The sequence below is a fragment of the Podarcis gaigeae genome (genome assembly GCF_964106915.1).
Source record: "Podarcis gaigeae genome assembly, chromosome: 13".
Lineage (NCBI taxonomy): Eukaryota > Metazoa > Chordata > Lepidosauria > Squamata > Lacertidae > Podarcis > Podarcis gaigeae.
In genome coordinates this window covers 2817427-2831084 of record NC_139689.1, presented here as the reverse complement: position 1 = coordinate 2831084, position 13658 = coordinate 2817427, and the positions used below count along the sequence as shown (strand labels likewise).

The 13658-nt window shown below is 51.0% G+C and overlaps 2 protein-coding genes across 3 annotated transcripts in view; one reads left to right on the top strand and one right to left on the bottom strand.

The window, feature by feature from the left end:
• SENP3 (SUMO specific peptidase 3) overlaps positions 1 to 13658 on the top strand; it is a 150996-nt gene that overhangs the window by 106439 nt on the left and 30899 nt on the right. The gene's annotated exons all lie outside the window — the stretch shown is intronic.
• The window catches only part of FXR2 (FMR1 autosomal homolog 2), a 32386-nt gene continuing 23277 nt past the window's right edge, over positions 4550 to 13658 (bottom strand). For both annotated transcript variants that reach the window (XM_083706717.1, XM_083706718.1), the window contains 6 exons: positions 12639 to 12855; positions 10579 to 10791; positions 8886 to 9086; positions 7071 to 7166; positions 6847 to 6953; positions 4550 to 6009 (listed from right to left, as the gene is read on the bottom strand). In XM_083706717.1, the coding sequence (XP_083562843.1) occupies positions 5911 to 6009; positions 6847 to 6953; positions 7071 to 7166; positions 8886 to 9086; positions 10579 to 10791; positions 12639 to 12855 (933 nt within the window). In that variant the 3' untranslated portion in view covers positions 4550 to 5910. The remainder of the gene's footprint in view (positions 6010 to 6846; positions 6954 to 7070; positions 7167 to 8885; positions 9087 to 10578; positions 10792 to 12638; positions 12856 to 13658) is intronic.

The window sequence follows — 13658 nt, the reverse complement described above, 5'->3', positions numbered from 1 at the left end:
ATGACAAGGTTTACCAATGTAATATAAGAATGTTAATAAAGAAGGCCGATCGCCAAAGAATGGATGCTTTTGAATTCTGGTGCTGGAGGAGACTCTTGAGAGTCCCATGGACTGCAAGAAGATCCAACCTCTCCATTCGGAAGGAAATCAGCCCTGAGTGCTCACTGGAAGGACAGATCCTGAAGCTGAGGCTCCAAGACTTTGGCCACCTCAGGAGAAGAGAAGACTCCCTGGGAAAGACCCTGATGTTGGGAAAGATGGAGGGCACAAGGAGAAGGGGACGACAGAAGACGAGATGGTGGGACTGTGTTCTCGAAGCCACAAACATGAGTCTGACCAAACTGCGGGAGGCAGTGGAAAACAGGAGTGCCTGACATGCTCTGGTCCAGGGGGTCACAAAGAGGCGGACACGACTAAACAACTCAACAACAACAATAAAAAAGAAATAAAATGCTGGGGGGGGGGAAGAATTATTATTATTATTAGGCAGGCAAGATGGTCTCTGCCTGCAACTTGGAACTCAAAGCATCCATCAGTAGCCAGAGCATGACGGCAGTTGCGGCAGTTGCAGTCCGTCAGTCCCCCCCATAAAAAAACCTGCAGGACAGGCCTAGTGAATCCTGCTGTTGCTTGAAACATTGATGGAGATTTCCTCCCCCTTTCCCAAAAATGTTCCACCTGTTTACACCTGCCTAGCTTTCCCTCCCGCCCAAAACTCCAGGAGTGCTGTAATCCTCTCAAAAGCCCTGATAGGGGAGTGTTTGAATATTCATTTTTGCTGCAAGGGCTTAACAGCCTCATTAGCAAGTGAAGAGAAGGTCGTTCCCAGGGGTCTGGCCCACCTGTCTTAAGTTTGATGAGCCATAGGCTTTTTTTGGAAGGGCTGGGGGTTGATTTTAAGCCCTGACTTAGAGGGGGAAATGTCTTTGCAATGCAATCGGAAACCCTCCACCCGCTGAAAAAAAAAACAACACCCCTGAGATTATTATCATTTTATTGCATTTTGTAGAATCTTAGAAGTGAAGATTTGGAATGCAGGAATTTCCACCACCTTACAAAGGGAGTCCATTGCAGGGTCAAAGATCTCTCAGGATCAGAAAGCTTTTTCTAATGTTTAGTCGGAATCTCCTTTGTTGCCTTCTGAATCCTGTGATTTGGGTCCTCTCCTATGGACACGGGTGGCGCTGTGGGTTAAACCACAGAGCCTAGGATTTGCCGATCAGAAGGTTGGCGGTTTGAATCCCCGTGATGTTGCTCAATCCCTGCTCCTGCCAATTTAGCAGTTCGAAAGCATGTCAAAGGAGTAAAGGTAAAGGGACCGCTGACCCTTAGGTCCAGTCGTGGCCGACTCTGGGGTTGCAGCGCTCATCTCGCTTTACTGGCCGAGGGAGCCGGCGTACAGCTTCCGGGTCATGTGGCCAGCAGGACTAAGCCACTTCTGGCGAACCAGAGCAGCGCACGGAAACGCCGTTTACCTTCCCGCCAGAGCTCCCGGTGGAGTACATGGTCAGATTTAAGGTGCTGGTTTTGACCTTTAAAGCCCTTCACGGCCTAGGACCCTCGTACCTACGGGACCGCCTCTCCCGGTATGCCCCACAGAGAGCCTCAAGGTCCATAAACAGCAACACCCTAGAGGTCCCGGGCCCCAAGGAAGTCAGATTAGACTCACCCAGAGCCAGGGCCTTTTCAGCACTGGCCCCGGCCTGGTGGAACGCTCTGTCTCATGAGACCAGGGCCCTGCAGGATCTGATTTCTTTCTGCAGGGCCTGTAAAACAGAGTTGTTCCGCCTGGCCTTTGGCTTGGAATCAGTTTGATTCCCTCCCCCTCTTTCTTTTTTCCTTTCTCCTCATGTGATGAGGCTGCATTTTAATGCATTTTAATATTTTATTTAAGTTGTATTCATTCAAGTTGTTTTTATTATTGCTTGTTAGCTGCTGTCACCATCTGCAGTGATCATGGAGCCCCTGAAAGTAAAATCTCTCACTGCCTCCCTTTCTTCCCCTTCTATTTGCCAGGAGGTGATGGGCCCAGTGGCCATGATCTTTTTGATGTTGAGCTTCAGACCATATTTTGCGCTCTCCTCTTTCACCCTCATTAAAAGGTTCTTTAATTCCTCCTCACTTTCTGCCATCAAGGTTGTGTCATCTGCATATCTGAGGTTGTTGATATTTCTTCCGGCAATCTTAATTCCGGCTTGGGATTCATCCAGCCCAGCCTTTCGCATGATGAATTCTGGATATAAGTTAAATAAGCAGGGAGACAATATATAGCCTTGTCGTACTCCTTTCCCAATTTTGATTTTTATCCAATTTTACCCTCATTAGCCTTTTACAATACAGCCAGTTTTAGGTGGGAGGGGGGGCAAGTGGAGAGGAAGAGCCCAGGCAAGAATCAGAATCTGCCCCAAAGGTGAGTCATTCAGGTGGTACCAGGAACTCCACCCCCCCAAAAAAATATGTCCCTCCACCCCACCTGCAGTTTCTGTCTTCTGAATGCGCATTTCTGTGAGACTGGAGATTGGGTGGGAGGAAGGGAAGGGGTGGGCCTAGCTCCTTCCTCCTTTACCTGCAGACTTACCTGTGGAAGGGGGGGGGAGAAAGGGTGCTGGGAGGCTTGCATGCCAGAAGGCTGATCGCTGAAGAATGGATGCTTTTGAATTCTGGTGCTGGAGGAGACTCTGGAGAGTCCCATGGACTGCAAGAAGATCCTACCTCTCCATTCTGAAGGAAATCAGCCCTGAGTGCTCACTGGAAGGACAGATCGTGAAGCTGAGGCTCCAAGACTTTGGCCACCTCATGAGAGGAGAAGACTCCCTGGAGAAGACCCTGATGTTGGGAAAGATGGAGGGCACAAGGAGAAGTGGACGATGGAGGACGAGATGGTGGGACAGTGTTCTCGAGGCTACCAACATAAGGGTGGCAGTGGAAGACAGGAGTGCCTGGCGTGCTCTGGTCCAGGGGGTCACGAAGAGGCGGACACGACTAAATGATTAAACAACAAAATCGACGTTCCCTCTATGAGATGCTCTCCCTGGGGAGGCTCGTCTGGCACCTTCACCAAACCCTTTTACATTATTGCATAGCTTTAGTCGCCAGGCGGAAATATTTCTTTAGCGCCAGGACTTTGGCTGAGTGAGACACGTGGCCTTTTAAACTGGGCCTGGGGACATGACTGGTTTGCTTGCTATTATGTTATATACTGTATATTGGTGGGACAGTGTTCTCGAAGAGACCAGCATGAGTTTGACCAAACTGTGGGAGGCAGTGGGAGACAGGAGTGCCTGGCGTGCTCTGGTCCAGGGGGTCACGAAGAGGTGGACACGACTAAAGAACCACGGGCCAGTTATGTATTCCAAATCCGCCCCCTTTTTTGCACCTGAATAAAATCTGCCGCGATTCCAGCAGGCAGAACCCGAACCAATGGATTCAAATGAGATTCAGGTGAAGCATTAGGACGGGGTCAGCAAACTTTTTCAGCAGGGGGCCGGTCTACTGTCCCTCAGACCTTGTGGGGGGCCAGACTATATTTTGGGGGGGGGGGGAAAGAACAAATTCCTATGCCCCACAAAGAACCCAGAGATGCATTTTAAATAAAAGCACACATTCTACTCATGTAAAAACATGCTGATTCCTGAACTGCCTGCGGGCTGGATTTAGAAGGCGATTGGGCCGGATCCAGCCTCCAGGCCTTCGTTTGCCTACCCATGCGGTAGGACAAGCTTTCAGACAGCAAGAGCCTTTGGTTGGGCTCTCCATCAGGGATTCTTCCAATTCTGGAGTTCTAGGAGTGTCAGGATGACAGCGGAGCAAAGGATCTTTCCAAGACAGTGCCAGGATGAGCCCACCCAGAGTGTCCCATTGATTTGTTAATATGTGTACCAGAGATATTTTTCAGCTAGAGGGCCACCCCCTCCCCCGTTTCCTCCGCTCCTTAGAAAAAGGAGCACCACCTGCAAATTTTACCTTTGTAAAGGCACTGGCAGGTGCAATTTGAGCCCCGCAAGAGTGTCAGTTTTTGGGACACCAACCAGGGAAAAGCACCCCAGGAAAGGCAGAGACTAGCTGAAGGAACGTCTCCAAGGGTTGCACAAAAGCAGCCTATCCTGCCTTGTGTGTCGGACTAGGACCTGGGAGGTCCAGGTTAGAATTCTGACCCTCAGCCAGGAAGCTCCCAGTGGATGACTGCCTGCCTCGTGTGATTGTTGTCTATATTTCTATGATTGTATGATCCTTTCCAATTCTACGATTTTGAACGTCAGTCATGGGGCCCTCCTTCCCAGACAGCGCTCGTTCCAGAAACCACCAGATTTGGTCCTTCCGCAGGTAAGGTGTTAAGTTAGCCAGACTTCTCGTCCACCTAGCTTGGGGCACAGCCTCTGTCCCTCACACAAATATCCACTTGTAAGGAACGCCAGGAGCCACTGGGCACGAGCAGAATGAAGACTGAGCCGGGACCCCTTCCAAGCCCCCCCCCCCCGCCACATCTCACCCCCATATCCCCTCTCCGTGTGCAGAGGCTGTAGACGTCGGACAAAACCGCACCACCAACTTTGGCAAGACTCGTCGCATTTTATTGAAGGCCTGAGCAGCAGGAGTCACCGGCCGAGGGGGGCTTCGTTCTCCGTAAGCCGCCCCCCACCGGGCAGAGAGAGAAGAGAGACAGAGAGAACAGGGCAGGCAGGACAGAAAGCAACCTTGGTATTTAGGCGTTGTAGTTTTTTTTCAAGAGTTGGGTTTTTTATTCTCTTTTTAAATACTGTACAGTGAAAAATAAATAGTCTCAACCGTCACAGATCAAATCCCCCCTTTCCCCCCCCCACACAAACACACAAACTCAAGGCAAGCCGCGCCAGGAGCGACGTTGCCACGTCCGCTTGCGCGCTAAAAGCCTGGCGCTTTCCTCTCTTTTTGCTGTTGTCTTCCACAGTGTTTTTAGAATCAAAGGGGGGGGGGAATTAAGAAAAGGATTACTGGTCTGGGGTGGGCCTATAAAGCAGGTGCCTCGCGTTTCCCGTTTCTCCCTAGCAGAGCACCGCCTCGCCCGTCTCCTGGTTTGCAGAGAAGAGGGTCCTACCTCTCCGTGGCCAGAACCCCCCCTTTGGGGTGGGGAAAAGGGCGCACAGCCCAAAACAACCTCAGGACCCCTCTGTGTGCCCTGGGCGGGCCAGCCTTCCTGCTTCGCTCTCCCGGACGTGACCTCGCCTTTGATTTTTCACTAGTCAAAGAGGAAAGGGAACAAAAATACAAACACAAGAGCACTCTTGTGCTCTTGCGGTGTGTGTTGTGTGTGTGTGTGTGTGCATCGTCATCAAAAGGCACAGGTTTCTCTCCCCCCTCTCCTTTCTCCAGTTTTGAAAAGCCAGTTATTTTTTTATTTTCTCTCTTCACATTTTTGTTTCTAAACAGAAAAAAAAAACTTTTATAAGTCACCAAAAACAGATGCATGTTAAGTCATAGTAGTTTTTCCCCCTACACTGTGTGCGCCTCTAAGGAAAGGGAGGGGGGTTACGAGCTCAGGTAGCGTCAGAGATCCCCCCCCCTTTGACATAACAAGAGGGCAGAAAAGAAAAGAGAGGGGTTTTGTTTTGAATTTTTCACTGCCCTGTCTGGCTGCCACTGCTGAAAGCTTAACCAGGATGTGTTAAGAGCTGTGGTAAAGAAGAGTATCCCATCTTTGGCAAGCTTTTAACGAGCGCTAGATCATCATTACCTTGGGATTCGGGTCGATTTGTTTCGTTTCGTTGTTTTTTTTTTAATAATGGTTTTGTTCTTAAACAAGAGACTGGTGTGGTGTTTATTTCGTTTTCTCTTTAAGATGTTGCAAGCAGGTGGAAAGTAGGGATTGTTTTCGTTTCAGAGGAGGGTTCGGCCGGCTGCGACTTGGGGCAGGGGCCCCGCACGCATGCGAGCTTAGGACACGCCGTTCACTAGGGCAGCCACCTCCTCGCTGGCGGCGGCATGCTCGCCGTTCTCCGTGGGGCCGTTGACAACCTTGCTGGTGGTCTCAACCTGGAAGACAAGCCACAAAACGCAAACCAGTGACCCCCTTAGCAGGCCCAGCAAACCTGAGAGAGGCATGGCTGCAGCCGGCCTAAATCGGTTTATCATTTCCTGCAAGAAATACAGTGGTATCTCAGGTTACATACGCTTCAGGTTACAGATTCCGCTAATCCAGAAATAGTACATCAGGTTAAGAACTTTGCTTCAGGATGAGAACAGAAATCATGCTGCAAGGGCGGTGGGAGGCCCCATTAGCTAAAGTGGTGCTTCAGGTTAAGAACAGTTTCAGGTTAAGAATGGACCTCCGGAACGAATTAAGTTCTTCACCTGAGGTACCACTGTAGTATCTTTATATTTCTTTCATGGTGACAATTTTTCTTCAGCTACGGTGTTTATTTCTTGGACGGAAAAAATGTTACTTGAACAGCTGCTGAAACCTTACTTAAAAATAAAAAAATAAAGCAAAACGACTATTTTTTTTTAACACGTTTAAAATAAACTTCCCCCAAAATGGAGGAAGTTTCTCACTTCTCAACCATCTTCTTCCGCACTCCGTATAAAAAGGACATTATTGCACCTGATCAGAACTTCACAGAGGCGTCAAGATGGCGCAGCATCAAGATGCAAAATCCAGTTTCACCATCACAAGGCTTCCCAGTCTGGACTGAGAAGCAGGATCACAGCAGCCTGACCAGCCCGAGGGCAGCTGCGGCAACAAGCCTGAATTGGTTTCTCTGGCTCCCCGCACCCCAAATATTACAAAGAAAAACCTCTTGCTGTTTTTCTCAGAAGCTGCCACGTTTTTGTTCCAGGTGCCCCAAATTGTGGAAAACGGCCTTTGCTCACCTTCTGCTTGGGTGCATTGTCCTCCGACGACTTCTCTCGGGTCTCTTTGCGCGGTGGGTGCTGACGGCTCTGAGACTCTGCTCGGGAAATGTAATCGGCTACGGTGACTGTTGGCGATGGGGAGGGAGGGGGGGAAAAGACACAGGGTCACGCACGGAAAAGCCCAAGCAGGTGATGGCGCAGAACCTTCCCCAAAGGAAGAGAGGAAGGCCGAACGGCGATACCTTGCTGGCGGTCCCGGCTGATGGAGCCGTCCACACGGTTGCCGCGGTTGCGTCGGCGCCTGCTTCGGTTCCGTCTCTGCGGTTTAGACTCTTCCTCTGGCGGAGAGAAAAGGCAGGGCGGATAGGAAGGCTGCCTGTCAACCTGAGTGACTCCCAAGATTTGTCATTCCTGAACTGCGGTGGTTAGACTAGATGGCCACTGGCAGCCCCTTCCATCTCCACAGTTCTGCTATACTATTACAGTGGTACCTCGGGATAAGAACTTAATTCGTTCCGGAGGTCCGTTCTTAACTTGAAACTGTTCTTAACCTGAAGACCACTTTAGCTAATGGGGCCTCCTGCTGCTGCCGCGCCACCAGAGCACAATTTCTGTTCTCATCCTGAAGCAAAGTTCTTAACCTGAAGCACTATTTCTGGGTTAGCGGAGTCTGTAACTGGAAGCGTCTGTAACTGGAAGCGTCTGTAACCCGAGGTACCACTGTACAGTGGAACCTCGGTCATCGAACGCTTTGGCTTTCGAACGCAGACAACCTGGAAGTGAATGCTTCCATTTTCAAACGCGCCTTGGAAGTCAAATGGCTTCCAAGGTCCGTTCCTCCATTTTTTCAATGGATTTTGCGCCTTGGTTTTCGGAAGCTGAACGGTCTTCCGGAACAGATTACGCTTGACAACCGAGGTTTGCTTCAGGATGCGAACAGAAACCGCATGGTGGCAGCGGGAGGCCCCATTAGCTAGAGTGGTACCTCAGGTTAAGAACAGTTTCAGGTTAAGAACGGACCTCCAGAACGAATTAAGTTCTCTTTCCTGGGTAGCCACAGTCAGCTGAGATCCCATCAGCTTACATTAATATTAATGAAATTTTATTATTTCGTTAATAATAAAAATAACTCTCCCTTTGCCCTAAGGTCCCTGCGTGCGTTACAGCATCGAAACACGGACAATATTAAAAACAGTTCACAAAAACTTATGATCACAAAAACAAGGTGGGTCTTAAAAATATAACCCCTCAAGTGTCAAAGGTCAGGATACAGAGGTGCGTTAAGGATTTATGACTCTTTTGTCTCATTGGCAACGGCACTCAACTGGCCAAATGTGAGCAGAATCAGACCCTCAGTTCCAGCCACCACAGGTGCAACTTTAAAAGCAAAGTAGGCACCTTGAGCAGATTTATTTATTTACAAAGATATTTCTATATTGCTGTGTTGTAAAAATGTGCTTATAGCCATTTATCTCATGAAATTTGTACGCCTCTTGGTTGTAAAAAACAATAATAACCTTAAAAGCGGCTTACAAAAAGATAAAACAAGATACAGTGGTGCCTCGCAAGACGAAATTAATCCATTCCGTGAGGCTCTTCGTATAGTGGTTTTTTCGTCTTGCGAAGCAAGCCCATTGACGGCTTAGCGGATTAGCGGCTTTTAGCGGATCAGCTGATAAGCAGCTTAGGGCTTAGGAAAACGGGGGGGGGGGGGAAACCCCACAGAAACTCGCAAGACATTTTCGTCTTGCAAAGCAAGCCCATAGGGAAATTCGTTTTGTGAAGCACCTCCAAAACGGAAAACCCTTTCGTCTAGCGGGTTTTCCGTCTTGCGAGGCACCACTGTAAAAAAAAATATTGCTGCCATACTTCAGAACAGGAATAGGAAAGTTTTCAGCAGGTGTTTAGAAGCTGGCAGGGAAGGCAGGTAGGGGCGACCAGAACCATGTTAGACTGACCCCCTCCGCCAAGAAAAAGAGCCCATGAGCCCCACCTTCCACATCTCCTAGCTCTTCCTGATCCCCACAACCTACGGCTGGGAATGGGCCTCCACTCACCCAGGCCGTTCTCGTTGACAGACATGTTGTCCGACTCCAGGCCTCCGTCCATCATGGTGGCGTCTTCGTCAGTGCGGCGCCGGCGGGACCGGCGCCGGCGGTTGCTGATGGGCTGCGACTCGCTGGCGTCCGTGTCCGCGGTCTGGTCAGTTTCGGTGTTGTCCAGCAGGCTGTAAGGGTTGCTGTCGGGGTCTTTCAATACTGTAGAGGGAAGACGCCGCTAGTCAACTGTCTTTGTTGCGCAAGGTGGCAGGGAGGTCAAAACTTGATGCCCTCCGCCTCGGCCCGCCTTCCCGAGGCTGGAGAAGCAAGGCACCGGGCTTAGTGGAAGAGGTGAAAGGCTCTGGGACAGGGTCCTAGACATAGCTGTCAAGCGTCCCTTATTTGGAGGGACAGTCCCTTATCCCAGCGCCATGTCCTGCTGCTGTCCCTTATTGATCGATGTTCCTTAAATTTCCCGGGTTTCAAAGGAAGCAGCTCCTCTCCCTCCCTGCCGGCTAGGGAGGAGGAAGGCTCCAACTGTGTTGCTTGGCTGCCCGGCCCGACCCCCTTCGGCTTCCTCTCATAAGCCTCAGCCCCTGGGAACCCCTTCCCACTGGGACTGGAGGGAGCCTCAGGCCCTTCCGCCGCCATCCTCCTCGCGGCCGCTGAACTGAGCGTTTCTGCCTGGGGCCTCCCCTCTGCCCGTCACCACCGCTCCCGCTAGGCCGTACTGCGGCTGTGCCGCTGAAGGACCCGAATGAGATGGGCAGCCTGGCATGGTCTATGAATTGATGAGGAGCCTTGAGAGGAGAGCGAGGGCAACCAGAGAGAAAGCAGTTCAGAGAGAGGAGGAAGAGGAGGCGGCAGAGGCGTGGGCAGGTGTTCCAAGGGCTACAAGGGAAGGACGGCAAACGCTTCTCCCATAGATTTGTAGTGGTAGACTAGCATAGATGGTCTGACCTGTGGGTTTACTTTGGGCGCTATTCCCCCCCCTCCTCCCGCCCCACCTGATGGAATTGAGAGCTGCAGATGGAGCACGAGACAAAAGAGACAGAACTGCAGCAGCATCTTCGTAGCTTGGACTTAGTTTTGCGCGAAAAGTGATTGCTGCTTGTAGTTATTTAATTGCAGTGTTTCATCGGCTGGTGTCTTGAGCAGCAACCTCTGGAAACGAAGGGCTAAAAACCGGCGCTGCTCTCCAAAATTATCTGGTCCCTTTTAACTGGTTGACTAAAATCCCTTATTTTGGTTACTGGTCCCTTATTTTCAAATCTGTAAGTTGACAGCTATGGTCCTAGAGGCCTCCCAGCTCCTTCAAAATGCGAAATAGGCTTTGGGTCTGAGGCTGGAGGACTCTAGGACCCTGTCAGAGGGTCCTCACGCTGCCTTCCCAAAGCCTTGCTCACCTGGCTCTAGGGGGGGCAGTGTTAGGGCATCAAATGTTCCAAAAAAAGGCCTAGAAGGCTACCACATGTTAGACCACCCTGTCCTAGGCCTATGTCCTATAAAATCCAGAGCTCAGCAGCCACTGATGGGAGGGGAGATGTCTTTAGGCTGTTCACCCACCAAGTCACAGTAACGCTTGAATCCAGCTGGCCACCCAGCCCAGGAACATCCTGCTCAGGGTTTGGGACACAAGAGTGATGGAGCGCCCCCCCCCCCCCGCTTTCTGGCTGCAGGGATCCTAAAAAGGCTTCTGGTTCTTTCGTACCTGAACTGATGGAGGAGCTGTTGTACTTGCTGCTGCCTCCTCCACTGCTGCTACTTCCGCGAGGCGCCGGAGCGGGGCCCCGCCCCCGCCCCACCCCTGGCCGTCTGCGGTTGTCCTCCGGGCGGGGGTCACGGTCGCTGAGCGGCGGACACTCGTAGTCCTCTCTCTTTTCCGACTCTGTTTCCGAAGCGTTGGAAACGTCCGAGTTGGTAGCTAGGGAGACGAGGCGAGGAAAGAGGGGGCGCAAGTGGGAACTTAAGTGGCGGGGCTTAGAGCAGGGGCTCCGCCAAGCTGCTCTCAGCAGACACCCCACCCCTTTTAGAGTCTGGATGCTGCAGGTGAACCTGTGCAGCAGGGGGAAAGACTGCTGGCGGCCTAAATCGGTTTATCATTTCCAGAAATACAGTGGTACCTCAGGTTACAGACGCTTCAGGAGACTGCTTGCCTCCAGGCAGGCGGTCGCACTCACCGTTTCATTATAAAAACCTCTAACTAAGCCTTTCTCGACCTGTGGGTCCCCAGATGTTGTTGAACTACAACTCCCATCACCCCTAGCTAGCACGGCCAGAGCTCAGGGATGATGGGAGTTGTAGTCCACAACATCTGGGGACCCACAGGTCAAGAAAGGCTGCTCTAACTGCTTTACAAGACTCTAAAAGTATTAAATGTCAAAATATCCTAAATACCGTAAAATTTCCACAAATGGAGATCAACATGTTATAAAAATAAAAATGCTACACAGCAAGCAGGGTAAATGCTCCTAATCTTCAACAAAGGCAAATAAGCTTTTATAAGTAAAGGTAAAGGACCCCCGACAGTTAAGTCCAGTCGAAGATGACTCTGGGGTTGCAACGCTCATCTCGCTTTACTGGCCGAAGGAGCAGACGTTTGTCCGCAGACAGTTTTCCCGGGTCATGTGGCCAGCATGACTAAGCCACTTCTGGCGAAACCAGAACAGCACACAGAAACGCCGTTTACCTTCCCGGCGGAGTGGTACCTATTTATCTACTTGCACTTTGGATGTGCTTTCGAACTGCTAGGTTGGCAGGAGCAGGGACTGAGCAACAGGAGCTCACACCGTCGAGGGGATTCGAACTGCCGACCTTCCGATCGGCAAGCCCTGGGCTCTGTGGTTTAGACCAGTGTTTCCCAACCTTGGGTCTCCAGCTGCTGTTGGACTACAATTCCCATCATCCCTGACCATTGGTCTTGCTAGCAAGTATGATGGGAGTTGTAGTCCAAAAACAGCTGGAGACCCAAGGTTGGGAAACACTGGTTTAGACCACCCGCGTCCCAAATGAGTTTTTAAGAGATGCTTAAAATGTCCAACAGGTGGAGCTTCCTGAATCTCTTACGGCCACAAAGGTATCCCATAATCGAATGGTTGTAACCATAAAGGCTCGCTTCCATCAAGTTTCCAGGAGGCAAGCACACTAGCTGAGGCAATGCTTGCACAACCACGTTTCACACAGAGCAATGAACTTGGTTGTCAACAGAACCTCCCCAGCCCAGGTAGAAGATATTCATTCCCAATCCAGACAGGGGCACCCCTAAACACACTCACTGGTAGTTCGCTATCCTGATCCAACACCCAGCACCGGGCACAAGAGCTTCTTCCCAAACTGCTAACGTTCTGCCCTCCAGTTGTTCTGGAGCGAGGAGAGTGGACCTGTTCCCACTCGTCTTTCCTGCTTCCAATGCTAAACAGCTGATTTGGAGGGATGCTATACAACTGATTTGAGGTTAAAGGGCTGATTTGGTGAGATGTGAAACTGATTTGATGTTAAACGGGTGATTTGGTGGGATGCTAAACAACTGATTTGATGTTAAACGGCTGATTTGGAGAGATGCAAAACAAGTGATTTATGTTGAACAGCTGATTTGGAGGGATGTTAAATGGCTGATTTGGAGGAATGCTAAACAACTGATTCGATGTTAAACGGCTGATTTAGTGAGATGTTAGCAATGTGATACAAAGAGCTCTTCCATGTGTGCAATCCTCAGATATTCTGGGCGCAGTCCTTTGCCACCAGGAATACAGCAGGCCTCACCCAACTCACCATAGCCAGAGTTGGGTCCCCTGCGCCCACGGCCGCCGCGCCCACCGTAGCTGCCCCCATAGGTCCGTGTGCCGTGCAGGGAGGAGGAGGTGCTCTCGTCCGTGGTGTAGCCGCCCCGCTCCTTATCCGACCGGTTGGAGAGGGGGCGGAAGCCCAGGCCGATCTGGCGCAGCTGCTCATCGATCTGCAGCCGCTCCAGGCGCAGCTGCTCCACCTCCTAGCAGGGGGAAGGGGAAAGGGTTGAGAACAAGGCCCTAGGCCACCACCACCCCAGTCGGGGAGGAGCCAAGGGCCTCGCAGAGAAGAAGGGAAGAGTGTCTGCTTCAGGAGCGCTGTAGAATTTATGCCGGCCATCTCTCAGCAGCGTTTGGGGGAAAAGCTGGGGGAAAGTCGGGCAGGAAGGACACAAATGGTCAGGACTCTTGCAGGGCCCCCAAGCGCCTTCCCCAAAAGAACTGCACAAAAGCATTCGGGGGGCACCGCAGCTACACCTTCTGGACTTCACTCATTTTATTGTTATTCTAAAGCAGCAATGCAGCAGCAAGCAAAGGCTCTAGCAGCTCAGTCTGCTGCTTGTGGCTGGAAAGCCAAACAGGAAGTATGTGACTGTTGCCATGAAAACGAAGGGGCAGTCCATTCTCCTTATTGAGCACAGGATGTGAGCTCAGGATGTGTCATATGACCTGTACAGGATGTACATGGGTGGAGTTTGGTGTTTCTCTCTGTTTGTTGAAGAGAGCAGACATCTTTTACTGTATGACTGCTAAAGACAGGAATAAAAGCATGTAGTTACATTTCTGTCTGTGTCTGATTCCCCTCCCTGGGGATATGCAGGGAGCAGGGAGGAGGAGAAGCAGTTGGTGTGTTTTTCTCACAGCCTGAGGAAAATCGCCGGAACGAACCTCGTGTTGTTCCTGCCGGGAGTCGCCGGAGGGAGGTCTAAGGAATTCAGCCGGTGCCTGGACTGATAGGCACATACCTATGACCGGGCTAGAATTCCAACATTTATTTGTATGCTGC